The 25,460-nt window shown below is 54.7% G+C and overlaps 1 protein-coding gene across 3 annotated transcripts in view; it reads left to right on the forward strand.

The window, feature by feature from the left end:
* Positions 1 to 4,874: 4,874 nt before the first annotated feature.
* OTUD7B (OTU deubiquitinase 7B) overlaps positions 4,875 to 25,460 on the forward strand; it is a 33,923-nt gene continuing 13,337 nt past the window's right edge. The window contains exons 1-5 of one of the 3 annotated variants that reach the window (XM_056322222.1): positions 4,967 to 4,982; positions 10,652 to 10,845; positions 18,196 to 18,343; positions 22,828 to 22,998; positions 23,194 to 23,409. In XM_056322222.1, coding sequence (XP_056178197.1) covers positions 18,271 to 18,343; positions 22,828 to 22,998; positions 23,194 to 23,409 — 460 coding nt within the window. In that variant the 5' untranslated portion in view covers positions 4,967 to 4,982; positions 10,652 to 10,845; positions 18,196 to 18,270. Of the gene's footprint in view, positions 4,983 to 10,651; positions 10,846 to 18,195; positions 18,344 to 20,579; positions 20,670 to 22,827; positions 22,999 to 23,193; positions 23,410 to 25,460 lie in introns of those variants that run through there. The other 2 variants (XM_056322221.1, XM_056322223.1) reach the window with 2 other exon arrangements.

A 25,460-nucleotide genomic window follows, 5' to 3' on the forward strand; every position in this document is an offset into this window, starting at 1 on the left:
GCCGGTGTGTCACGCTGCGGACACTGTAAGGACAACGGGCACTTAACGGTTGCTTCAGCAGCCTGAATATCAGCCCTGCATGATGGTGGTCATTAATGCTGCTGCTGGCCGGTGCCCAAAGCTTCCGAAGAGAAGGAAAACCTCGACATTTTGCCTGTTGCGTGAAGTTCTGGGCTGCCTCCTCCTCGCCGGAGGAGGAGGAGGAGAGGAGGGTTGCTGTGGTGGAGCTGGCACAGCTGAGTAACTCCAGCTCAGCAGCCAGCCTGAAAATCCGCTCCTCGGCCGGATGCCGTGGGGCTGCACGGGGGCTTTGCTGTGCTGGTCCCTGTGGCAGCAAACCCTGCCTGAACCTCGGGTTTCTGTCCTGGGGCACCCAGGGCTTTACAGCAGGTGGAACGAGCTCTGGCTTCTGTGCCACCGTGTCCATAACCTCATGGAAACACATTTTATCTCGCCCTCTGCAGAGGGGACAGTAACATCTGATACAGTGAGATAAGTGTGACCTGGGGCTTTAGCTCACCTTTGGGTTTATGAGTTATTAATTTGTTTTACAATGTGGGGTTTTTTTTAATTTCCAAGGCATTAAAAGGCAGACAGTCCACCCCAGCTGTCACAAAATTAAGCTCAACAGTTCATGGGTGAGCCAAACGTATCCCAACAGACCCACAAGCGTCTCAGATTTGCTTCTCCTTCGGGGTTGTCCAGGGAAAAGGTGATACCCCGGGGTGTGCCTGCTCCAGCCACGCCAGATTCACCTGCGGCCAAACCGCAGCCAGTGGCTCCAACTGCCTCTCGCCAGCCCTGCCTCACCCTCACATTTTTCCTGTCTCATCCTCCCTCTCACGCCGTTCCCTAGAAGGATCCAGCTGAAATAACCAGGCGAAGGCTCTGCTGGCAACACAAGGAAAATGAGCGACAAGGGGGGTTTTCGGCCGAGCCGGTCGATGCCTTCCTCCTTGCTTTCCCTCCTGGAGCTGGGACGCTCTCCTTCAGGATGCTTCTCTGTGTTCCCCCTGTGCCCTCTGGAGAGCAGCCGCCCCACGGCACCCCACGTCCAAGCGCCCGTGTTTCACCGCCTTACTGCAAACCCAGCACCCAGCAGCTCCCATCTCCCATTCACCACTCCTGCCCCCAGCGGGATCAGCACCTGCCGGTGCTCAGACTTTGTGGATCAACAGGAGCAGCTGGCAGTAGATCATCCAGGCTCGGAAAAATCAGGATTTTTCACCTTCTGCTATTGGCAATTAGGGCTGGATATCAGGAATCTCGCTCTCCTTTACCTGACCCACTGGGAAGGCAGATGAGCCCATTAACCTCCCAGAAGTGAGGGCTGCCTCCCGTGGTTGTTAAGTGACTGGAATAAACTGGGGGCTGCTGGAAGGGTTAATGCATTTCCATATGAACTGCTCTGAAATGCGCAGATGAAAGGTTCTTAGAAGTGCAAAGCACTATTATCTGAGAGCAACTTGTCCAGGAGCCGCTGCTGCCAGATTTCCAACTAGGAAGTTCTGAGAAAGCTTTCATCTGAATGGAAAAAAAAATATTAATCAAATCAAATCCATAAACAGACTCTGGAGCCGATGTAGGTGGGTGAAACTCCGCGTAGCTCAGTGGAGCCATCCTGGCCTGCGTCACACCAGAATGTGACCCTGAATGACTGATGGCACCGCAGCGAGCAGCAAGAATCCAACAATTCAGGCATTTAAAGGACCGCGGTGCCGGCCATCCAAGGTGGCATTGTGCCTTCCCTGCTCTCCGGCGCCAGCGCCCTCCTAGGTGCTGTGGTACGTGAGGGTTCAGCTGCTCTTCTCCTGCCACCTTGGTTTGGAGTCCACCAAAGAGGCTGGGACCAAGGGCCAGCTCCTCTGCCGCGCGCCCGCCTTGTTGAGGATGGAGAGCGGCGCTGAAATAATTTCTTAAACACAAGCCCAGGGCCATGCCCCTGCAAACGGCACCGCTGTAATAGCACTGCGCTAATGTCGCCGTAGGTCAGTCCCTGAAGGGTTGGAAATACGATTGTAGCAGCCAGTTGCCCCTCGGCTGCATCGCGAGGCGTCTCGTTAGACCTGAGCCCATCAGCGATGGTGGCAGCGCTGCTGGGGGAACGTTTTTAAGAAGGGGAGAAAACCCTGTGCAATGGCAACTTCATCTGGAGCGAAGAATGAGAGTGTGAGAGCAGCTGCGGACACCCGGGCAGGGCAGGAGGAGACAGGAGGGGCCCCAGGCACCAGAGCAGAGATTCCCTGGCAGCCTGTGGGGAAGCCCACGGTGAGGAAGACTGTCCCCCTCAGCCATGGAGCCCACGGGGGAGAAGCTCCCCACCCACAGCACGGGGAGGACCCCACGCTGGGGCGCGATGAGGCTGTGCCCCATGGGCAGCCCACGCTGGAGCCGGCTCCCCCCAACGAGCGGCCTTGCCCATCCACGTGAGGAAGATGGGCACGGAGGAACGGGGGCTGTGCGCACATTCCGCACCCTTGCCACCAGCGCTCTGAGTCTCCATGATCCATGTGCAGCTTCTCCTTCAGGCCCAGCCTCTGCCGAGACGTGAGCCTGGCTGGGGCTTGGCACAGCCCCTTGCACCAGCCCAGAGAAGCTGCCACTGTGGGTGCATCGATCCTCCCGTGGCAACCAGTGCCCCACCGATGCGACACAAATGCCTTCTCCCTGCTCGTGGAAACTCGCCTTGCGAAAGGGGGAGCGGGTGTGCCGCGCCGGTGAGCTTACCATCTTGTGAGCACTCAGCGGAAGGGATGCTGAGGGCAGAAAAACCCCAAATGTCCTGAACTCATGGAACCGCTGATGCCACCGAGAGCCAGGCCCGGGAGAGCGCCGGGGAGCTGCGAGGTGGCCGTGGGTCAGCGCGGCAGTGGCTGCGTCGCAGGGGCCAGCCAGTGCCGTCACCATCACTGCGCCCACCGCATGGTTTCGGAGGGAAGGGCCGGGGCAGAGGCCTCGTACGTCTCCTCAGAGGGAAATTCATTGACAAAACTGTTTCTCCCAGCCGTGGAAATGCTTTAAACTTGAAGCAGCAGAGAGGCAGGATTTGCCGTGTATTTAGCTGCCCTGCCGACCCCTCGCAGTCGCTCCGGGCTGCTGGAAAGAAATGGCTGGAGTGAGCAGCAGGGCAGGCCGGCACCGCTCGCCAAACCATCACTATCGATCCTTGGGAACCAGGGGTGCTCGGATCTCTCCGCGAGCGGATCTCGCCTTCTGAACAAACACGGCAGCGGGGGGGAAAAGCCTCCGGGGAGGCCGGGGCTCCATGGCACAGACTGTTCTTTCTTTGCTGGACTTTTCTCTGCCTCTGACACGATAAACAATCCTTTTGTGCGAGATATAAACAACGCTAGGTTGCTGACGGAGAACAAAGGCAGCGATTCAGGGCTGGGATCAGCTGAACGCCGCGCATGATGGGCCCTGCGCCGCCTCTCCCGTCCAGGGCTTTGCCATCGGCCACCACTGACCCCAGCAGCCCCCAGACTCCGGCCCGGGACCCTGCCCCAATTTTGAGGGACAGGGCTGAGTGGGGACATGGACCGGAGCAGCACGGACGCCCGGCTGGTGGCTCCCTGTGGGAGCTCTGCTGGGTTTTCCCGGTGTATCCCAACGGCAGCACCAGCGGCATCACGACTCTCCTTGTCCCTCCGCTTGGCTTTGCGTCCTCCTGGCTCTGAGAAATAAGCCACGGTGGCACCCACGGCAGCGGGAATGCCAAGCACTCAGCCGGGCTTTCCTGCTCCCACAGGCCCCGGTGCCAGCCAGCCCACTCGGCATTGTCCCCCCAGGCCATGGGGCAGAGTGGGGGGGCCGCATGTCCTTGCCCTGGTTGGAAAAGCAATTCCCGGTGGGAATTGGTCTCAGGGGCCCGGGCACCTTCCCCTTGGGCTCCCGGGTTCCCAAGGCACAGGCCCCACATAGGGGGTCAGGCCCCACATGGGGGGTCAGGCCCCACACTGCGGGGTCAGGCCGCATGTGGGAACATCCCACAGGATGTTCAGGCCCCACAGATGCTCTCAGGTCCCACATGGGGGGTCAGGCCCCAGGAGCCCCATGAGGGACATTCAGGCCCCACACTGGGGGCTCACAGCCTGTGCAGAGGGTGAAGCCCCACACAGCGGTTGAGGCCCCACATGGGGGCTCAGGCCCCACTCAGGATCTCAGGCCCCACATGGGGGGTTGAGGCCCCAGGGGCCCCATGAGGGACGTTCAGGCCCCACAGTGGGGGCTCAGGGCCCGTGCAGAGGGTGAAGCCCCACATGGGGGGTTCAGGCCCCACCCAAGGGCTCTGGCCCCATTTAGGATGTTCAGGTCCCACTTGGGCTCTCAGGCCCCACATGGCGGCTCAGGCCCCACTGGAGACCTCAGGCCCCATGTAGGAACATCCCATGGGATGTTCGGGCCCCACTGATGGTCTCAGGCCCCACGTGGGGGGTTGAAGGCCCCACATGGGGCGTTGAGGCCCCACTGGGGCTCAAAGGCCCCACATGGGGGCTCAGGCCCCACTCAGGATCTCAGGCCCCATGTGGGATGTTCTGGCCCCACGTGGGATGTTCAGGCCCCACTCAGAATCTCAGGCCCCACATGGGGGGCTCAGGCCCCACTCAGGATCTCAGGCCCCAATCGGGCTCAGGCCCCACACTGGATGTTCTGGCCCCACAGGGGCTCTCAGGCCCAACTCGGGTTGTCCCGGCCCGACTCGGGCGGTTCCGGCCCCACTCGGGCTCTCAGGCCCCACGCGGGGGCCGCCCCCGGCGCGCGCCCCCGCCCCGCCCCGCCCCTAGGGGGCGCCCTGCTCCGCGCAGGCGCCGTCGGGGCGCGGCGGGAGCGGGGGCGGTGCCGCCATTGGCTGGGCCGGGCCGGGGGCGGGGCGGCCGCGTGCGCCCGCCAAAGCGCTCCGGGCGGGAACGGCGGCTGCGGGCGGCGGCGGCTCCGGCGGTGGCTCTGGGCCCCGGCGCCGGGCGGTCGCGCACAGGGCGCAGGTAGGGCTGGGCCTGGGCCGCGGGGGCACGGGGCTGCCTCGGGGGGCGGCGGGGGGGGCCCGCCTGGGTCGGGAATCGGCCGGGGGTGACGGGGTCCGGGACTGGGCCCGGGTCGTGGCTGGGGGGCCCCGGGGGCGGGTCCGGGCCCGGGCCCGTTGGGCGCTGGGGGTCCCGGCGCCGATCCCCGGTATAGGCCGGGCCCCGGGAGTGGGGGGTCCCGGGGCCGAGCCCGTTTGTGCCCCGCGGTGGGGGGGTCCTGGGGCCGTGTCCCGGGGTGGGGGGTCCCGGGGGCTCCCAGCTGCCCCCCCCGCTCCTGCCCGGTGAGGAGCCCCCGGGCCGGGGCTCCTCCGCTCCGGCAGCACCGCCCGTTCCCGGCCCACGGCGGGCCCCGCAGCGGGGGGTCGGTGGCCTCCAGCCCCCCGGGGCCGGTCCCCGCGGTTCGGGCTGGAGTGGAGCGGCGGGCAGGGGGGTCCGGCCGGGCCACGGGAGCCACCGGCCCGGGGTCGCTGCGTGGCCCCATCCCGAGCCGGGCGCTGGCTCGCCCGCAGTGTTCCCGCTTGTGGTGACTTTTTTTACACGAAATAATCGTAATCCGGTTACTTTTCCTCCGCTGCGGATCAAGCGGGATTGCTGTTGGCAACCTGGAAATCCGTGCGGCTTTGCCATCCCGTGTTTTGCGTCGGAACCGGAGCAGCCTCCATCCTACCGAGGGCTCGTCCCGGTGAAAAGCCCCGTTGCTTTTTTTTCCCCCCCGATGCCGGTTCACCAGCACCGGGCGGGAGCGTGGAGAGCTGTGAGTAACCGTCGGGGCTGGGCTCGGTTCGCTCGGCCAGACACGAGCTTAAAAACAGCTCCAGAGTTTACTCATCTTAATCTGGGGAGGAAAGGGAGTTTCTCGTCCGGCTAATTACAGGTTGTCTCGCTGCTGAGCCGTGGACTCCGTATGCTTTCCTTGTGGGCGAGGAGGCTGGCGGTGAGTCACCGGCTCCAACATCTCTGACAATCCCATGCTTAAGGGAAACGTCTTTGCACCGACGCCGTGGCGTGGGAGTCGCTTACGCAAGGAGCTCGGTAACGGGACGGATCCTCCCGGGAGGCGGCGACAGCTCCCTGTTACACCGGGGAGAGTGCGGCTGGGCTCGACGCTGTGTCCCACCGCTTGCCCGTCTGTAAAATGGGCTAACGCTGGCGCGGTGCTGTGTGCGTGGTGCTTAGGGGCACAACGCTGGCGACGATGCGCTTGCAGCGTGTGGGGGGGGATGAATTTCCACTTTGAATTGCAGGGGGAGTAAAGATGATATTGTTGGTGTAAGTCGAGTAGCTGGAAAAGCCCAGCTCAACGGCTGGATTTCTCCAGATCACTGAAAACGTCACATTTTTTCTTCTTCTTCCTGACTCTGCCATGTGTTTCCAGGCCTTGGCAAAGGCTGAGCGCCGTCGCTGCCGTTCGTACGGTGCAGTGGGAGTCTCGTGTTTGGGTTTGCTTTCTGCTGCAGCCGCTCCCGATGTTGGAGGAGCAGCGCTTTTCTGGGTGCGGTGGTGTAAAGCATGTGCAAACCTCTTGTATCGCAGGAGGAGGGTGGGCTGGTCGCTTGGACTTTAAAGCGCTGTGGCTGTTTTTTTTTCTTTGGTGCTTCCCTTCTTCATAGTGATTAAAATAAAAGGCCTCGCGAGGCTAGTTGTGAGGCTCGGGTTAATAGTTTCTGTAGGACAAAAGCTGCTGTTTCAAGTAGGTGTAAAAGGAAAATAAACAGTTGGCGCAACAAGTTGTGGCATCACAGCTTTAACCTGCGCGGAGCGGGGACCGCAGGCACTAAACTCCTTCCTGCTGCTTGGGAGTCCTTGCCCTGGTGTGGAAAGGAAAGCTGCCTTTTCCCGGGAAATACAGGGGATGTTCTTGATGGAAAATGTACTGGCAAAGCCGCTGTGCGGCAGCTTGAGCAGCGCCTGTCTGCACTGTGGTGGTTTTTGGGGGAAAGCGATGTTTAATCGCCTTGAAGGTGCTTTTTTTTGCTTGCTGAGGAAGTTTATAGAGGGGCGGCGGGGCGGCAGCTTGCAGCTCTTAAGAGTTGATACAGCTGGAAGGGAAATGTGTCGGGATGCTCGTGCGGAGCGTGCAGCTTGGAAGAGCCAGGCTTTCTCCGAGCGCGGCTGGAGGTGTGAAACACTTGCCAGCTCTCGGCGTGCAAGCGGTGGATATTAAGCGATCAAATCTCTGCTGGAATAGAGGGAGGCAGGGGACGCAAGGAGGAGTTGTGTGCCCAGATACTTCCCAAGATCAGGAACGTGGCCTTTCTGGCGCTGTAGGTTTTGTGCTCGTTCCTCGTTTTCTGCTGGGTTTACTGTGTTCCTGACGAGTTGGTGCTGTGCAGCTGCAGCGGGATGTGATGCTGCTCTCGCCCCGGATCCAACAGGTGCCTTGGCCCTGTGAGTGCTTGAGTTAAACTGTAAACTCATCCAAATGACAGAAAGATCGATATACGCAGCGGGAAGGGGGCTGGATCAAAATACTAGGGGGAGAAAACGGTGTGGAACTGGTGGCAGAATCCACCGTGGCCTGGTTTGCGGAGGAGCTGGTTATGAGCATCCCGCCGGGAGGCTGGCAAGGACAGCGAGTGCCGGGCGCTGCGGCGAAACCGGGGTTTGCGCTGGAAATAGTCGTGACCTGATTTAAGCAGGTGAATTTGTCTCCGTTTGAATTTGCCTGCATGTGGCCTTGGAGAAAGAGGCGTTTGTTTTAAACGCGTGCCGCGGCGTGGGCTAAAACGGGAAGGGAGCCTAAGACGGGTCATTAAATAATTACTGTAATTCTTGGGAGTATAACCCTGCTCCCGAGAACGTCATGAGAGCGGGTGCTGCCGCGCTCATCAAATGATTTAATGGCTTTATCAAGCCACAGCGTAAGGAAGGACGGTTTTAGGAACCTCATCATTTCTTCTCCTTCTGTTCCTGCCGCCGCCATCCCTCATCCTGACGAGGCAGTTCGTGCAGCCCCACGAAGCAGGGGGTGTTTATTGACTGAACTTTACAGCCCTTCGTTGCCCCCGTGTCCTGGGTGCTGCCTCCCGCGCTGGAATGCGCAGCAGCCCCGTGCCCTCTCCCCTGGGCAGCCTTCGGGGATGAAAAGTCGATGCTTAAGTGGAAGCAAGGATGCTGTGAAAACTAGATTACGTGTGCTCATCCTCGTTAATTATCGGACTGTAACAACAATCCTTTTTTAACGTAGTACATGATCCACGTTGAGGTTTGAGCCCTTGTTTTCCCTTCAGCACCAAACAGAAATTTATCCCGAAAAGCCCAAACCCTTTCGAAAGAGGAGTTGATAAATAAGAGCGATGATCATGTGGGTAGAGCCTCAGAATTAATGAAGCTTCTGTGTTTGTGTTGGAGACTTTTCCAGCTTTTACACGGTTTGGAGGCTTCATGCCCGTGCGGTGCCGACGTGCTCTTCACCCCAAGTTTTAGAATGATCTGGCTGTTGAAATTAGTGCGGTTTTATTTAGAGCAATGGGAAGCAGGTGGCTGTAGCTCTGGAAAACAGGGTGAAGTTTCTATTTAAAAGCGGTTAAGCATATGAAAATTGTCATGTTTTTATAAACTCTCACTGCGACTCTTGCTTCACTGCTGCTCTTCTCGTGCTCCGACTTTTGAGCAACAGCATGTTTTTTTAAGAACGCCTTTTCCCTGCTGGAAAAACCTCCACTTGCGGGGACAGCATGCTGTCCTGAAGGAGCCTGGGTCGTGCCAAAAATCTGCAGGAGGCTTCTGAGCTCGGCTTCTGAGGCTGGGGTACGGCGGGACGGGGACTCCAGGAAGAGCGGCTCGTACCGAACGTGGGATGCTGCAGCCCAGCGACCTCAGTGCTATGTCCGACCTGGCCGGGAGCTGCCTGACGCCTCTGTTTACAAATATTCTGCTTTCTGGCTCTGTTTACAAATCATATTCCGCTTTCTGCCTTGTGGACTGGCTTTTTGCATCCGCAGCGCCCTCTCCTTGGGCTGGAGGAGTGGGCGAGCTCGTAGCTTTTTGTCAGGAATAACTGTTTGGCTGAGCTTTGGCGACGGAGGTTCGGTGAGGATCCATCAAGCCAGTTTGATTTTTGCCCTGGGTGAAGCGAGAGCTGCGCGGGCCCTATCCTGTCTTGCACAGCACCTAGTCGGAGCTTAGCGACCACGATAAAGGTATTAGGTCAGGTCAGGCTCAGCGCAACACTGCTAATCCCGGCTTGGTTTTGGCTGCTGTCGCGTGCGTTAGGTAACCTGCGGGTGTCGGGTCAGGGATGCGGGCTGGGGCAGAGGCAGCATCCCGCGGCTGTGGGAAAGCGGAGAAAGTGAGGAACCTCCCTGGAGGAGCTTCAGATCTTGCTCGTTTGGAGCTGAGCCGCATGAGTAGCTTATTTTGCTCGTAGCTATTCCGATAAGGCTCGTTAAGTAAAGAGCAGGGCTCGGCCAGCTCGGGCGCGGGGCCACTCACGGCGCCGATGTCTCGCCTCAGTTTGCACCATGACCCCGCCGTCGGGGCGAGGCTTGGGTGCAGCTCCACGGGGAGAGCGAGCCGGCCGCCTTTCCCTCCGTGTCAGCACCGAGTGCTCTCCTTGCACCGGTTTTGGGTGGGATTTTGGGTTGGGAGTCGGGCGCGTTGGCTGCGTGGCTTCTCGGAGCTTCCTCCTGGTGGAGCTTGGGAAAGCCAAGCAGGTGAGCGATGTGGGAAGTGCAGAGCGTCTGGCTGGGGCCGGCAGAGCGAGGTCTTGCGGGGATTTTTGGCACCCTCTGCCTTGGTCCAGCTGGGAGATGCTCTCTGCAGGCTGGGATGCGGCGGAGGTGCCTGGCTGAGGTCGTGCCACGACTTTGTGCCGCTGGGACCGGAGCCCTGGTGACCTGGCTGGCGTTCCTGCCCTCCTCCAAAACCCACGTGGTGATCTGGGGGAAGAGGCGTCGCCCTTCCACGCTCCTTAAATATTCCTAGAAATACCTTTGGAAACGTAACAGAGGCCGCCTATGATACAGGAGCTCCAGGTCGTGTTTAATACTTAGTTTTGGCATCAGCCCTTAAAAACAAATCTCTCTTTTTTCTGAAGTACGTGGTCTCCGCGTGGTTGAAATCTGAACAAAATCAGAAGCCTGAACGATCCATCTTTTCTGCAGATTGGGTGAAATGTTTATTTAGTTAAGTGTGCTTGATGATTTTATTTTGGTTTTTGCCTCTCCTTATGCCCTAGATGACACAAGTGATGAAGCTGAGCTACGCTGAATTATTTTTACCTTTCTTCTGATTTCTTCCCTTGGTCCCTTTTAATGTGCCTGGTGGAGTTAGGGCAGGGACCAGGATGCTCCGCATCTCTCTGGCAGGTCCCTACTGAAACCTGGCGAATTAATTTTGGCGATGCCTTACCCTGCAGGGAGCGAGGGAGCTGCGGGGCGCTCGGCTTCTGCGTGTTTTCTCTGACTTTACCCTTGGTTTAGACCAGCGTTTGGTATTTGGTGTTTTAATCGGCGTTAGGAAGGAGGAAGGTTTGCGTCGGGGTGACCGAAACACGGCTCTTTCCTCGCTGAAGGCAGAGGGAACCTGGGCAGGTTCTCGCCGCCTGGAAGGATGCAGTTTTGCGGTAGTGATAGGCGGAGGCATCCGTCCGGCGCGTTGGGATGCGCAGCTTTCACTCTGTTTTTCAGGGTGTGGTGACCGAGCGAGAAAGACTGTTTGTGTAAGGATCGAGCTTAGCAGAGTTCAGAGCTCGGGGTGACTCACGGCTCGCTGCATCGCTCCACTTGAAACGACGCTGTGCTGCGGTGCTGGTGTGGGCTGGGGGGAAGAGACCCCGACTGATGGCTCAGAATCCCGGCAGGAGCAGCAGAGGAGCCTGCAGGTAATGTAATAACCCCCTGCGTGTCACCCGTGCCGGGGGAGCCAGCGACGTTTAGCGTGGCGCGGCGTGAGGCTTTGCTGCTGGTGGGGTTTTGAGCCTTAAAACCACAGGTGGCGTAAATTTACCCCATGGATTGGTTGGCTTCTACCTCCTGAAGACCCCCAGGATGCTCTGGCCTGCGGCCACCTGGTCCTTTCTTCATTGTGCTCCTCGTTAGCAAACCTGTGCTGGCTCAAAGGCTGCTGCCACTCCCCCGGGGCCGTGCCCTTGGCGTGCCCAAATCGTAAGAAAAGAAATTTTATAGCAACTAGGCTGGGAAATGCACCTACCCAGCTCAAACTCTGTTTAAAATCAGAATGTTTGCGTGCAAAGGGGGTATTTCAACGCGCTTGAGGACAAAAGTCCTCCTGGGTTGCTGGTGCCTTTGACAACGTTGACTTAAAAGCTGGAGTTTAAAAAGGAGGGAGGTTGTGGCGACTTTTGACGCAAAAGGAAACATTTTCCTTGGGCTGAAACTGTTGAGTTTCCGAATATAGTTTGAGCTGCTGCGTCCTGCTGCCTGGAGCGAGCAGGAAACGGATGCCCAGGGGCTGGGGGAGGACACCTGCCTCCCACTGATCCCCCTCCCTAGACCAAGACACCCTCAAGGCATCGCCGAGAGCTCGGTCCTGAGCTCAGCTCCCGGTTCTCTGTGCAAGCCGGGACGCCGGGGGGTTCGTCGGGGCAGCACCAGGCAGCTGGGAGACTGGCTAAAAAAAAATAAATAAGTACCAAGTTTTTATTTCTTTATTCAACCTGCTTTTGAAGATTTCACGCCGCGCTGCTGGTTTGGCTGAGATGGGCTTGCAGAAACCAGGGTGGTCTTCCTGTAAAAGCGGGCAGGATGATGAAGGCTCCTAAATATTTGCGATGCTGAAGGCTCTTATCAGGGGTGTTGAGCACATGGTTGTAAATTTGCATTTTCTGTGCTTTCTTCTGCTATTTGCACACAACTGATAAAGCAGCTGCTGCGCCAGGGTGCCAGGGGGAAGGGGGTTTGGAAGAAGAGCTCGGTACGTTGCTGATTGGTGACCGGGAGGGTGAGCCTGGGGTTAGGTCTTGTATGAAACCTCGTGTTGTTTGCAGAAAAAAAAAAAAAAAAAAAAAAGGAGAAAAAAAAAAAAAAGTTTTCTCATAGGGGAGTCGCCTCCTTCGTTCGCTGATGTTGTTCCTTCCGCGGCTCGCAGGGGACCGCGCTCCGCAGGTATGACAGCGTGTTCGGGCACGACAGCAGAACGGGGTGAAGTATTTCCAGTAGCAATGAACTCAGTCATCCTTTCTGGACAGGACAACGAAAAAAAAAAAAAAAAAAGAAAAAAAACCCTAAACCCCAGTGAATCAGCCTGAAACCATTTGCTGCAAAACACCTCCCGAAATCCCGACGCGTGGCCGGAGAGGGGCTGGGAGTTGGAGCCGGTCCCCTCCTTGCTCTTGTAGATTCCAGCAACACCCTGTGGCTCGTGCGCTTCTAGAAACTTCTCCAGACAGAGCGTGATTTGCTAATAACCTTTTAGCTTTGCTTTGGGCCTGCGGTATCGAAGCCCGGGGCGGTCAGAAAGCTGTTGTACCTTGAGTGGCTTCTTGTGGATGGGCAGCAGGAGCGGTGACGGTGACTGATTATTTTTTTGGGGGGAGGGGGGGGGCAGAGAGAGCTGCCATTGCCCCGACACCCCTTCCCGTTGGGTTAGCACCAAGCGGTTCCTGCCTTGTCATGGAGAAATCGCTGCAGGCAGCGGCAAATCCACGCCTTTCCTTGGACCTGATCAGCCCGTAAATTGCTTTTATAAGCCCTTATAAAGAAAAAAAAAATTATTATTTTTTTTTAAAAAAAAAAAAAAAAAAGGCTGGTCTTGGTGAGGCTCAGCCCCGCAGCTGGCTGTCCCTCGTGCTGGAGCCCGGTCCGGAGCATAACAAATTTGTTATTCATTAGCCTTGAGTGTTGTGCTCTTCTGCAGGTGAACGGTTAAAACACCGGCCGGGATCTTCACCTCTGACTTCCAGGCGAATCCCGTTGCTGTTTTTCTGGGATTTTCCCCAAGGTTATATGTGAAGCATCCAGTGGTGCCTGCCCGGGACGTGAAAACTCTTTCCAGGCTCGTGTTTTCGCTGCCTAGCACTCACGGGTCTCCTGCTTGCAAATCCTTCCAGTGTCTCATAAGGGCGAGGCTTAATTAAGCTTTTTATCACATTTTACAAGCATTAGCTAACGAAATGTCGTGGCGTCCCTATGGGGTAGGTGTTTTTCCGCTTACCCTAACCAAGCCGTTTGTGTCGGGAGGGAGATGCTTTGGAACCCGTGCCCGCCGTTACGCCGAGATGCTCTAAAAAGACGTGGATTTCCCCGAGGTTTGAAAACACCAACATTGTCCCGTGCCCGCGCAGTGCAGCCGATGGAAATGTCAGACCGGAGGCTCCCGGAGATCTGAACATCCATAAAAACAAGCGGCTTTTAGGACGGCTGGAAATGCAGCTGGTGGCCTCAGCTGGCGGCGTCTGCAGCTTGTAATTAAAATTTGTGTGTTCCTGAAGGAGGAGGAGGATGGAAAATGGGGTGAACGTGGGTTCCGCCGGAGCTGCGCTGAGCTTTTACCCCATTTCTTATCTTTATGGTGCTTGGGCGAGAGCCGGGGGGCATGGGAAGGGGGCAGGGTGCCGGTGCCTGGGATGAGGGGGGAGGAAAGGCAATCCTCTCATTTTACTCATGTTAAAATTGAAAACACTAATGTTAGCCGGATGGGGAAAAGCGGAACGCCGAGAGCTGGAGGGTGCCAGCGCTCGCCTCCAACGCGGGGTTGGGTTATTTTTTAACCAGGAGCGAGCGGCTCCGGCTCTGCTCCCTCGCGTTTTGCCCGCGTAGCTGGGCACCGGCGGCACAGCAGAGCGGGCGCTGGGCTCGGAGGATTCCTGCCAGCCAAGGACATCGTGGTTTTCCCCAAACGCGGCGGCACACGCGGTTCAAAGCCAATATTGACACCGCTGTCAGCTCCGGAGCTCACGCGGCACATCCTCGGTGGAAGGCTCCGGGCGAGCCGCCGGTGCTGCCGCCGACGCTGGGAGAAGGTTGGTTTTTCCCTGGAGCTTTTCCTCTTGGGACTCCTCTCGCTGCTTCGCCTTGTTCGGTTTGGGTTTTAACCCCTGCTGCTGCTTTGGTTTGGAGCTCGTTGCCCCTGGGCTTCGCCGGTTTTTCACCGACGCGCGGCACGCTCTGGTGAAATCCGTCAGCTGAAAAGGGGCTGAGCGTCTCCTACAGTTTCAAAAATCTGGACCAAAAGTAGCTGGGCTGGAAACCTTCGGCGGATTTAATGCTCTGCAGTTACCAGTGGAAGGCAGCTCCTCGCGGGAGGCGGCAATGGGATGGATAATCCCCATCGGGGGTGTTGCGGCGCCGCGGGCAACCTCCTACCGGTGAGACTGGAGCGGACGTGGAACCGTGGGAGAGAAAATGCGATGGATCTCGGGAGAGAACAGAGCCACAGGACAGCCACGGGGAGCTGCTGGAGGGAGGGAACTGGATTACAAATCCAGAAAATTAGGATTACAACGAAGGGCCTGGAGCCCCAACCCCCGCATCCTGCAGCGGCCAAACCAGCACGCGGTTTATTCCCTTGGAAGTGATTTTTTTTTTTTTAAATTATTATTATTATTTTTTCCCCATATTTTTAAGATAGAGCTGAACAGGAGTAAACACGCTGCATCCCTCAGCCTGGCTTCCCTGGGGTGTTGGTGGGCAGGTGGCTGAAATGGGATCAATTCTGTCCGTTGGAGATGGGGCTGGATACATATTTTGCAGCATCCCCCCCCTCCCAAAATATGCCAGATGCCACATAAACACCCACCGCTGCGCTGCCGCCCGATGCCCTACCTGCCAAATACTTTTACTGACAGGGCGCAGATAACAATGCGCAATTGTGCGCGTCCCGGCGCTGCGGTTATTCAAATAAATAAAAATCTTTCCCCAGATTTCGCTGGGAAGGAGGCGTTTACCTTCCCCGACATCGCTTCTGCTCCTCTATGCAAATTTTTTGGGAAACCTCATCCACGTGAGGCCGAACCGAGGTGTAAATCCTCCAGATTTACGGAGCGGAGCTGCTGTTGGCACCTCCAGGGGGGACAGCGCAGTCGCCTTTTTGCAAATAAAAGCATTTTGATGTTTTCTGGATGTGGGTTTGTTTGGGCGATTTTTTTTTTTTTTTTTTTTTTTTTTTTTTTTCTCCCCCCTCCAAATTTTGAAAACTTCAGCCAGGGAAGCATGACAGCTCCCCAGAGAATTAATTACCTTTTTTTTTTCTTAGCTAAAATATTGAATATGTACGGTGGGGGTGTCACCTTTGGTGTCACTCCCGTAGGTGATGGCTTCGCCCCCAGGAAGCGGCGTGGACCCCGCGGCGCTGCTGTTGTGATTTGAGCTGCGGCGTTCATGCTAAAAGCAGGAAAAAAGTTTTATTTCCAGCCCCCTTCCCCCCCCCCCAAAAAAAAAAAAAAAATTGATGGGAAGGTGATGATGGAGCCTTATCGCAATGGGAGGATCGCTGCCAAGAATTCCTGCCCGCTTTTGGGAGCTCTGAAGGCTGTTTTAATTGGGAGTTGATAACGAAGCCGCGCCAAGCTGGCTCTGCGCTGGCAGTTTTCCCCCCCTCTCAAATCCGGATTTTTATTATCGGAAGAGCTCGGAGATGGGAATTCCCCACTCCTGAAAACGCAGTGAAGGCAAACGCGCTGGTTTGCCAGAAGCTTTGGGGAGTTAAAGGAGAAGCACCTCAAGGGATGCGCGAGAGGTGGGAATATCTTGGAGGAGCGTCGGCGAGGGGGAAGAAAATTACGGGAATGTTGGGAAGCACGCTTTGTCGGTGTTTCTGGGTCTTCCCTCCCATCACCAAGCAGTTCTCATTAACATCTTTGCAAATTAAGGCAATTTTGGTTCAGCTTTTCACTGCTGGGAAGATGCTGGACGGGTGGTGGTGGGAGCAAGGACTCAAAATCCCGCTCTCCCTTTGTGCGCAGCCTGGAAGAGAAAAACTTTGGGAGTATGGGACAGCACCTTTGGGCTTTGCTTGTTGTTTTTTTGTTTGTTTGTTTGTTTTTCCCCTGGAATAGCTTAAAACGTAAATATTTAGGAAGTAGCATTTCCTTGAAGCACTGATGATGGGGGGTGGGATTTTTCGGAGGACTTCAAGAACATAATGGATAAAGAAATAATGGATATTTGGGATGTGATGGATAACGGGACCGTGGGATAGGATGCCTTTCTTCAGTATCCTGGATTTGTACCAAAGCTGTGAAAAAAAAACCTCAGAGGGACCGCTTTGCTAGAGTGGCGAATTCATCCCCTAAATCCCGTTGGCGCGTTTTGCAGCTGGAGCTTTGCATCTGCGGCCGACACGCTGGCGATGTCCCTCCGGTATTTTCAGGCAATTTTTTTTATTTGTCCTTTTGCCCTTTTGATCTCGTTCTGATGAAATACCGGAGGAAAACCGGCACCTCGGGGCTTTTTTTTTTGGGGGGGGCGGGGGATGACATCCCACCGGCTCGGGATGGGGATGCTGGTGGCCGCATGGGCTTCAGCTGGATTGTTCCGAGGATGAAATCATGGTTATTCAGCATTTAATTTGCCTTAATTCCCACCGGAGCATCCTGCAAATAACTCAGTATATAAATAATAATATAAATATAAATATATAAATAAACTAACCTGGGATTTAGTCCCAAACACGTTGTCATCAGCACTTTTCTGTTTGCAATAGAAGGGGAAAAGCTGGTGTAGGGATTGTACCCCACGGTCGGGATGGCACCGTAGATGCTGGGGTGCACGTGTCGCCTGCAGCCGTTGCTGGACAGTGAATTTTATTTTATTTTATTTATTTTACTGTCCGAACACACGTCGTTTCGGGGTTGTCTTCAGCTAACAACAGCCCCAAGATCGCCACGGCGATAAAAAAATGAAATAATTTTTCTGCACACATCCAATTAATAAGCGAACGACCCGCCAGCAGGGCAGTATTTAGCCATCAAAGCCAGGTTTTGCCCATTTTTGAGAGTAATCCTGAAAAAAAGTCTTTTTTTCCAAGGAAAACAGGTTTCGGCGTCTTCCATGTAACACTGAAATTGCCTCTCCTACGCTTGGTACAGCAATGCCTCCCTCGACCAGCCTGGCACATTTTTTTTCCCCTCTTCTTCATGTTCAAATTTTCAGTTTGGGATTTATTTTTTTTTTCCCCCAGCGGTTTCTGTTCCTCGACAGTAGAATTTTTATCATGACCCTTTAACTGAAAAATAAAATAAAAATTAAAAAAAAAAAAAAAAGACAACCCCACCTGGCAGAGCTTTAACTGAAAAATAAAATAATTTTATTAAAAACAAAAAAGACAACCCTACCCGGCAGAGCTTTAACTGAAAAATGAAATGAAAAGTTTTTTTTAAAAAAGACAACCCCACCCGGCAGAGCTTTAACTGAAAAATAAAATAATTTCATTAAAAAGAAAAAAGACAACCCTACCCGGCAGAGCTTTAACTGAAAAATAAAATAATTTTTTTTAAAAAAAAAAAAAGACAACCCAACCTGGCAGAGCTTTAACTGAAAAATAAAATAAAAAATCATAATAATAAAAAAGACAACCCCACCCGGCAGAGCCTTAACTGAAAAATAAAATAAAAAATTTTAAAAAAAAAAGACAACCCAACCCAGCAGAGCTTTCTACCCAGTCCGGGCTCCCGCTGCTCGCCGTTTCGGGGGGGAGGAATGCAGAAAATCAGGATTTGAGCACACACCTTTCCAAATCTCCGGACCTGCTAAAAATTCAGATTTACGTAATTCGCCTTCGGGCAGGCTCTTTGCTCCCTTCTGGGAAGGTGATCCGCACCGGTCACTTGTGGTTTTCTGCAAGGAGGAATTGTTTGGATTTTATTTTTATTTTATTTTTTGCCTGAAAGGGGCTTTTTATGTTGTTCTAATGCTGATGTTTTGCTCCCAAATAAATTTAATTCCTAGCGGTGTATTCGTGATTTTGGAAAGAAAAGCTCCACCGCCTTTGGGATGAGAATTGTTTTGGGTTTTTTTTCCCTGGATTTGCCACCGTTAGCAGAGCCGTTACCCCCCTTTGCATGTGGGGAGAAAGCCGCAAAATCCCTATTTTATTTTATTTTTCTCCCAGTTATTAATGCACTCAACAGCAGTCCCAAAGCACCGTTAATTGGGGGGAGGGGGCGGTTTATTCTCCCCCCTTGGCACCTGCCATGGGATGGTTCCCAGCCAGCTCGGCCGGGTTAATTATTTTATACGCTGTAACGCGAGCCCTGCGCCTTCTCGGTCCGCAGGTCGATGCCGCGGTGCTGATCCGGCGCCGCCGACCCCAGCTGCCCAGCGGGATCCATGAGCGCACCACCTCGGCTATGGACATCGTCCTGTCGGATTTTGTTCGCTCAACGGGGGCAGAGCCGGGACTGGCCAGAGACCTCCTGGAAGGTAAATCAAATGGGGAATAAAAAAAAAAGGGAAAGTGCCTGATGGGGAAGCTGGGGGGGAGGGGGGAAAGTTAAGGACCCCTGGTGCCGGTGATACGAAAATCGTGCCCTCGGCGGCGCGGCTGGTGAAATTCTGCCCGGGTTTCTCGTTACACCTCTGTTGGGGAACGAATTTCAAATGTTCAGCTGGAAAAACCCATCGACCAGGAGCGTGGTCCCCATCCTTCGCACGCTGTTCACCACAAGCAGCAAAACTTCAGGCTTTTGTTTTATTTTATTTTATTTTTTTTCCTTTATAGCAGCGATGCCTTCGGAAGGGTTGACAGAATAGCGCTAGGTGAGGGCTGCCCGCCTTTCGAAAGCAGTGGAGGGGTAATTACCGAGGCAAAAACGTGCTTTTACTGGTACATCTCGTTCTGCTTGCGACGGCGGTTTGATTATGCCGATATAAATTGCTATTTTGCCGATGCCGGTGACCTCTCCCGGCGGAGCATCCCCTTTACACCCAGCGCTCGAGCTGCCTACCCAGCAGGACCGGTCGGTTTGAGGTGGTGATGGAGAGCGTGGAGACGCTCGGGGAGTTGAACACAACCGTCATCTGCTTTAAACTTTAAAAAGTTTTGGTTTTTAAACGGGGAAGCCAGCCCCGGAGAGCCTGGGCACACTGCCCTGGCAGCTTCCTCCAAAACCCCATCAGGTGGGGAAGTCGTTCCTTTAGCTGTAGGGCTGCAGGTGATTTTTTTATTATTAATATTTTTCACTCTACTTAGAACCACGGGAAGGGTAGAGGAGAAAAGATAACCAGGGCTTAATTTTGAGGCTGTAAACTCGCTCGGGAGCGTTGCCTTCGGGTGCGTGTTGACAAAAGGATGGTGAGTAAATAGCGGCGTGTGTCGTAACGCTGGAGGACAAAAGCCTTGCATGAGAAGCAGGGTTGTTTGTACACAATTAACCAACGGGCAATTAGAATGCAAGACCACACTTGCCTGTTTCTCCTTTTTCTTGGACAATACGGCTCGTTTCTGTTGTCGCTTGGACCCGGGACCAGCTGATGCTCCTACAGCATCCGTGCCGGCTCCCTGCCTGCTGCTCTAGCACTAACGAATTCAACGCCCTGAAATTGTTGCTAGAATTTGTGTCTTTGGGCAGTTTGCTTCACCTGCTCGGCTCTAGCTCTCCTCCCCTGGCTCGGTGCTCACCGCAGCGATTCGTGCCTTTTTCCTCTTCAAAACTCCCATCGGCTTTGGCAGTTTCGGGGCTTCGCCCGTGAATTTTCCCAGCTAAGCATCATCTCAGCGGGCTGGCACGCCGTGGGGGTTGTGGGGTGTTTAGGGTCTGGCTTCAGGTTGGTTTGTTTCGTGGCAGGATTTCAAATATTCTCTTTTGGAAGAAATATTTAGCCTTGCCGTAGGAAAGGTGAAAGTGGATGCTCCTTCGAGCTCTCCGGCTCCCGCTCGGCACCTGGGTTGATTTATTCGGACAGCAGCGGGTTGAGCTCATTTTTATGACGTGCTGCTATTTCTCCTGCAGCCTTTGGTGGAGCTGGCAGCTCCAGGGGTGGAAACGAGGGAAAACAGAGAGATTTGCCTTTTTTTTGGGGGGTGGGTATTAGTGAAAGCAGTCAGATGAAGTAGGTGTATTAAGTGAGTTGTTCAGATGTGAGGTCTGAGGGCAACAGGAGCAACTTACATCGTGTTTTCTGCCTGTGCGTTGAGTTTTGTGCACGCGTTGAGTGAAGTTGGGGTCTGGTGGTGCCGGGAGGTCAGAGTGACGGGCTTGCCAGTGGGCTTGCCGATGGACTTCCTGATGGACTTCCCAATGGACTTCCCGATGGGCTTCCTGATGAGCTTCCCGATGGTCCTCCTGAAGGGCTTCCCAATGGTCCTGCTGATGAGCTTCCTGATGGGCTTCCCGATGGTCCTCCTGATGGGCTTCCCGCTGGGCTTCCCAATGGTCCTCCTGATGGGCTTCCCGATGGTCCTCCCGATGGACTTTCCAATGGGCTTCCTGATGGTCCTTCTGGTGGGCTTCCCGATGGTCCTCCTGATGGGCTTCCCGATGGTCCTCCTGGTGGGCTTCCCGATGGTCCTCCTGGTGGGCTTGCCGATGGTCCTCCTGGTGGGCTTCCCGATGGTCCTCCTGGTGGGCTTCCCGATGGTCCTCCTGATGGGCTTCCCAATGGACTTCCTGATGGGCTTCCTGATGGTCCTCCCGATGGGCTTCGCGGTGCTCCAGCACTGATGGAAACCCATCGCCGTGGCAGCATGGAGAGGCACAGGGAGCTGAGGAGCTGGGGGAGAGGAGCACGTGGTCATCAGTGAAATTATGTAGGTTCTGCTGATTGCCATCATGCGGCGATGGGGCAGCGAGGGCTGTAGTGCTGCGTGGGAGACGGGCTCCGGGTCTCTCTGCGCTGTGTCCCCAGGGGACGCCGGGTTTCTGCCGGAGGAGGGAACCTCCCTGTTATCATCCCAGCACCCGCCAAACCTGCTCGGTGCCAGGGCTCTTCCCGAAGGATCTTCCCAAAGGATCTCCCCACCTCTCCCTCCGCAGGGAACCACCATGGTGCCGAGTCCACCCAGCGCGCCCTTCCCGGCGCCGTGGTCATTGGGATTTACGAGCCCGGCAGCTGCCAGAGTTCCATGTAGAGTTTCCAAACTTCAGGATTATTTTTTATTTTTATTTTTTTCAATTTTTGAATCAGCTGCTGGCGAAGGTCCTTGGGAAATGCAGCTGTGATGGGTCGGTGCCACTGGAGCATCCTCCCGTCGCCAATGCGGTCAAGCAAATAGTGATGCAGCAGCAAATTTAATTTTAATCTGATGGGTCATTCTCATTCCTTGATACTGATTCATTACTTTATTTAAAAAAAAAAAGGGGGGGGGGGAATAAATCCCTTTGACTCAGAAGGTACAGCTTAAAATAACTTTCCGTTTGGAGTCAGTTGTTAAATGCTGCAAATTACATCTCTCAAAAGAATTTAAATACTTGAGAAGCGTATTTCCTTTAGGGAATTAAACGTAATGACTTCTTTTATTGTCCCTGAGCTATCACGTAAACCCACTGGTGGTTTATATATCTTTCCTGTCGTGGCGTTGCTATATATAAAGTTGGCTTGCTTTCTACAGCGTTTGCTAATTTAAGAGTCTAGATTAACAACGTTCATTAAAAAATAAAATTAAAAAAAAAAAATCACAATTATCCTAGATGTAAGCCATATGGTAGGGTTGTTTGTTTGGGGGGGTTTTTTTGCTACGTACACTTGTCTTTGCGAGACAGCGGCTTCGAAAAGGTCAATTTATTGTGCAGAAAGCTTTCAGTTTATTAATATATATTATGGTTTTGCCACTTGCTGCGTAATATTAAGAGGGGATGGAACTGCTTTAAGGATTTGCTTAACTCCACGAAGTTCAAGCTGTTTTGCTGAATAATTTATCTGGCCAGCAGTGACCCGAGCCAGATGAAAACTCTCCTAGATGCCACCTGCCCGGCTGGCACCTTGCTGGCTTCTAGATTTTAGGTGTCAGCTGAAAAAGAATTGGGTGGCCGCCTCTGAAACTGTGCGGGGAGATGTAAAAAAAAGGGGTTTTACAAACCAGCAGCTTTTGAAATCGGGCGTTGCGGCGCGTGTTTTCAGTGCAGCATCCCGCTGTGCTGATGGGGTAAAGGGGAGCCGGGGGCTGCGCGCGGTGCCGGCAGGGGGATCAGCGTCCTGGTGGTTGGAGGGTTATAAAAAAAAAAAAAAAAAAAAAAGGGCCGGGGGTTTAGCTCGATGCTGGTGGATGTGACACAGCCTCATTCCATTTCCCCTTGCTCAGGGCGGTGTGTCCCCATCCCGGCACGGGGACCCTGCCCTTCGTTTTACAGCCGGGAACCTTGTTCTGGCAAAGTGCCATCTCACACCGGAGAGAAGGGCGAGGTTTGGTGTGGTGGGTCCCTGGCAGTGGGTGCCCTGTCCCCGTGGGTGCCCCATCCTGGTGGGTGCCCCGTCCCTGGGGACACTCCAGTTCAAGCGGGACGGGGCTCTGAGCACCCGCTGTAGCGGGAGGTGTCCCAGCCCAGGGCAGGGGTGGCACTGGGGGGTCTTTACGGCCCCCTCCCACCCAAACCACCCGGTGAGGCGGTTTTTGCTGGGGTTTGGGGTTTTTTTGGCGGTGAGGTCTTTGGGTCTTGTGACGTCCAAGGGCAGCCACTCGCTCTGGGCTCTGCCCCTGCCTTTGCAGATGTGACGTGTGAGCCGCCCCTGCAGCAGAGCCAACGCTCTCTGGGCACTTGGGGTTCCTGGACTCTTCCAGAAATGCAAATCCTGGACAGAAATAGAGTGCCCAGCTGAAGGAGCGGTGCTGCTCCCTGCATCCCCCCGTGTTCCTGCCAGGCAGCCTTCCCGCTCCGTGATAACCCCCCCTGTGATGAGTTTCTAGCACGGAGGAACCCTCTCTATTTCTTTCCGCTGTCAGTGACCACTGTCGCTACCTTCCCGTCCAGGCAAGAACTGGGATCTGAGCGCAGCCCTGAGTGACTTCGAGCAGCTGAGGCAAGTGCACGCCGGCAACCTACCCCATTCCTTCAACGAGGGACGCGGCTACAGACCCCCCGAAAAAGAAGCGGCTCGTCCCGGGCGCCCGCCGCTCCAGCGGCAGGATGATATTGTGCAAGGTCAGTGTCACCAAAACGATACGGATCAATTAAATCTTCCTTCTGGTGCCTGAAATATTTATATGCTGGGGCAACCCAGCTACCGGCAACCAGAAAAACACTAGCGGAAGGCAGCGGTTTGGGAATGGCTCCGGTGAGGTTTGCTGCTCCTGCCCTGTTCAGGTGGTTTGGTTTTTTTTTATCTTTCCCTCCCAGAAAAGCGCCTGTCTCGAGGCATCTCCCACGCCAGCTCAACCATCGTCTCCCTGGCCCGCTCCCACGTCTCCAGCAACGGCAGCAGCGAACATCTGCTGGAGATGCCCATTTGCACCTTCCAGCTGCCCGACCTCACCGTCTACACCGAGGATTTCCGCAGCTTCATCGAGCGAGACCTCATTGAGCAGTCCATGCTGGTGGCACTGGAGCAGGCTGGTGAGCCCTATATATATATATTTATTTATTTATTTTAATGCTAATACGGTGCGGCGGGAGCGGTTTCCAACAGGAGCGAGCCCAAGGCCACGGAGAAGCGAGTGTGCGGCGGGGCTGCGTTATCAGATAGGTATTATCGCATCCCTTTTTATATGGTATTATTGCATCCCTTTTCATATGGTATTAGCGCATCCCTTTTTTTTGTGGTATTAGCGCATCCCGTTTTTATACGGCGTGGTGCAAGAGTTGAGTAAGTCTGCTGCGCTGCGCCTGCGGACGCTGACCGTACGTAAATCGTGGATGGTTTATTGCTCGTGCAGCTGAATGCAGCTCTAAAAAAAAAAATAAAAAATTGCATTATATTGCCCTCCTGGAACTTGTCAGCCTTCTGGAGAGAAGGAGGGTGCGAGAAATTCCTGCGTGACACGAGGAGTAGCTCATCACCGCTGACAAATACTAGGAGCGATTACCAACACCGTAGGTTGATGATGCGTTTTGTACGCTGCTTCAGTGCAGGACTCGTCTGCCTGGAGAGGAGTGGCCTCAGGAGCGCAGAGGGGCTGCGTTCTAACCTGCTTTTTCCCCTCCTGAGTAGTTGCTGGGTGAGCTGACATCACGATTTTGCCGGTGGATGAATGGGAACTCCGCGCTGGCGGAGAAAACCCAACACGCACCTTACCAGGAGTACATTGGATGGGGAGCAGGAGGACACCCGGTAAAATCTCCGGCATCTTGACACCCCTCCTTTGTTTCTGTCGCCAGGGCACATCCCTAGAAAACTCCTCCTTCAGGGATAACACATACTCTTAGCGTCAAATTTTAGCCGGCTCCTGCTCAGGCGTTCCTGTCATAAATATTCTCGTGGTTTGGAAATGGGCACTCGAGCCAAGCGATCTGGTTACAGCAGCGTTGCTGTTTGCCGAGGGTGAAGCTGCCGTGTCTCGTGCAAATAAAACATCCCGATCTATGCCCCGGCGGAGTCGGGGGGGGGGGGGGGGGCTGGGCAGGTCCCGTGTTTTGGCACAAACTCGGGGTGAGGGAGCTGGGGCTGGCTGTGCTTTGCCATCCATGTGCCGGGGCTGCTTCCTGGCGTGCTGAGACGACATGAAGTAATTGATTTTTTTATTTTTTTTTTAGAAAATGCCTTTTGAAGACTGGAGTGTTTATCTGCATTATGTATGTGGGTTGTAGGTGGGTGTTTATCTTTAGGAAGGGGCTGGACCGCCTGTATAAAGCGCTTTCGAGCTTAATCCAGGTAGGGCTTTGAGCATGGTGCCGTGCTCTACGGTGACTCCCGTTATTAATTTACTACGTGCTGTCCTTAGGGGATTAATAATTTACTACGTGCTGTCCTTAGGGGATTAAGCAAATATTTTATAGACTAATAAATGTATAGGTAGTCTTCTCCTTCTATCCAGAGATCCCTTTACGCCCCTGCGGTGGAGTAAGCACGCTTTAAAGTGGCTGTAGATGGTCATGACGTCTTTTAACATGCTCAGAGTTGTAGCAAAAGGTCTTCATTGAGCTGGAAATTTGGCCTTTTACGCCACGGTAGCGTTGTTTGTCACCAACCTAAAGGGCCCGAGCCTTGCCCTCTGTTTTGAAGGTGCGGAGTGGTTTAGCGCGTGGAGGAGCAGGCAGCGGTGCCTTGCCTGAGGCTATTGGAAAAATAAAAAAATCAGGAAGAGCTGAAGGAAACCCCTGGGTTCGATGGCTTCACCTTGGCTGGAGGTCAGGCTGCTCCTCGGGGTCAGGGACGCAGTGCCAGGCACGGCTCCAGCACCCCCCCAGCGTCCTGGGCAGAAACCTCCTGCTTCAGACTCATATTTAATGACGGTCTTTAGGTGGACTGCTCAAATCTGCTGAGTTAGGGGAGCGGCGTGCCGGCTTCACTGCGGGGATGGCACCGCGGGTTCCTCGTTCTTGGGGTGTAAATGTCCCGCGTCTCGGAGCAGGCGATCAAAGCACTGGGTGCCTCGGGAATGCATCAGCCCGGTCTGGAGAAGCTTTTTGACCTGGGTTGAGCCCGTGCGTGAGCAGAGGCGCGTGTG

Source organism: Falco biarmicus, chromosome 19 (genome assembly GCF_023638135.1).
Source record: "Falco biarmicus isolate bFalBia1 chromosome 19, bFalBia1.pri, whole genome shotgun sequence".
Lineage (NCBI taxonomy): Eukaryota > Metazoa > Chordata > Aves > Falconiformes > Falconidae > Falco > Falco biarmicus.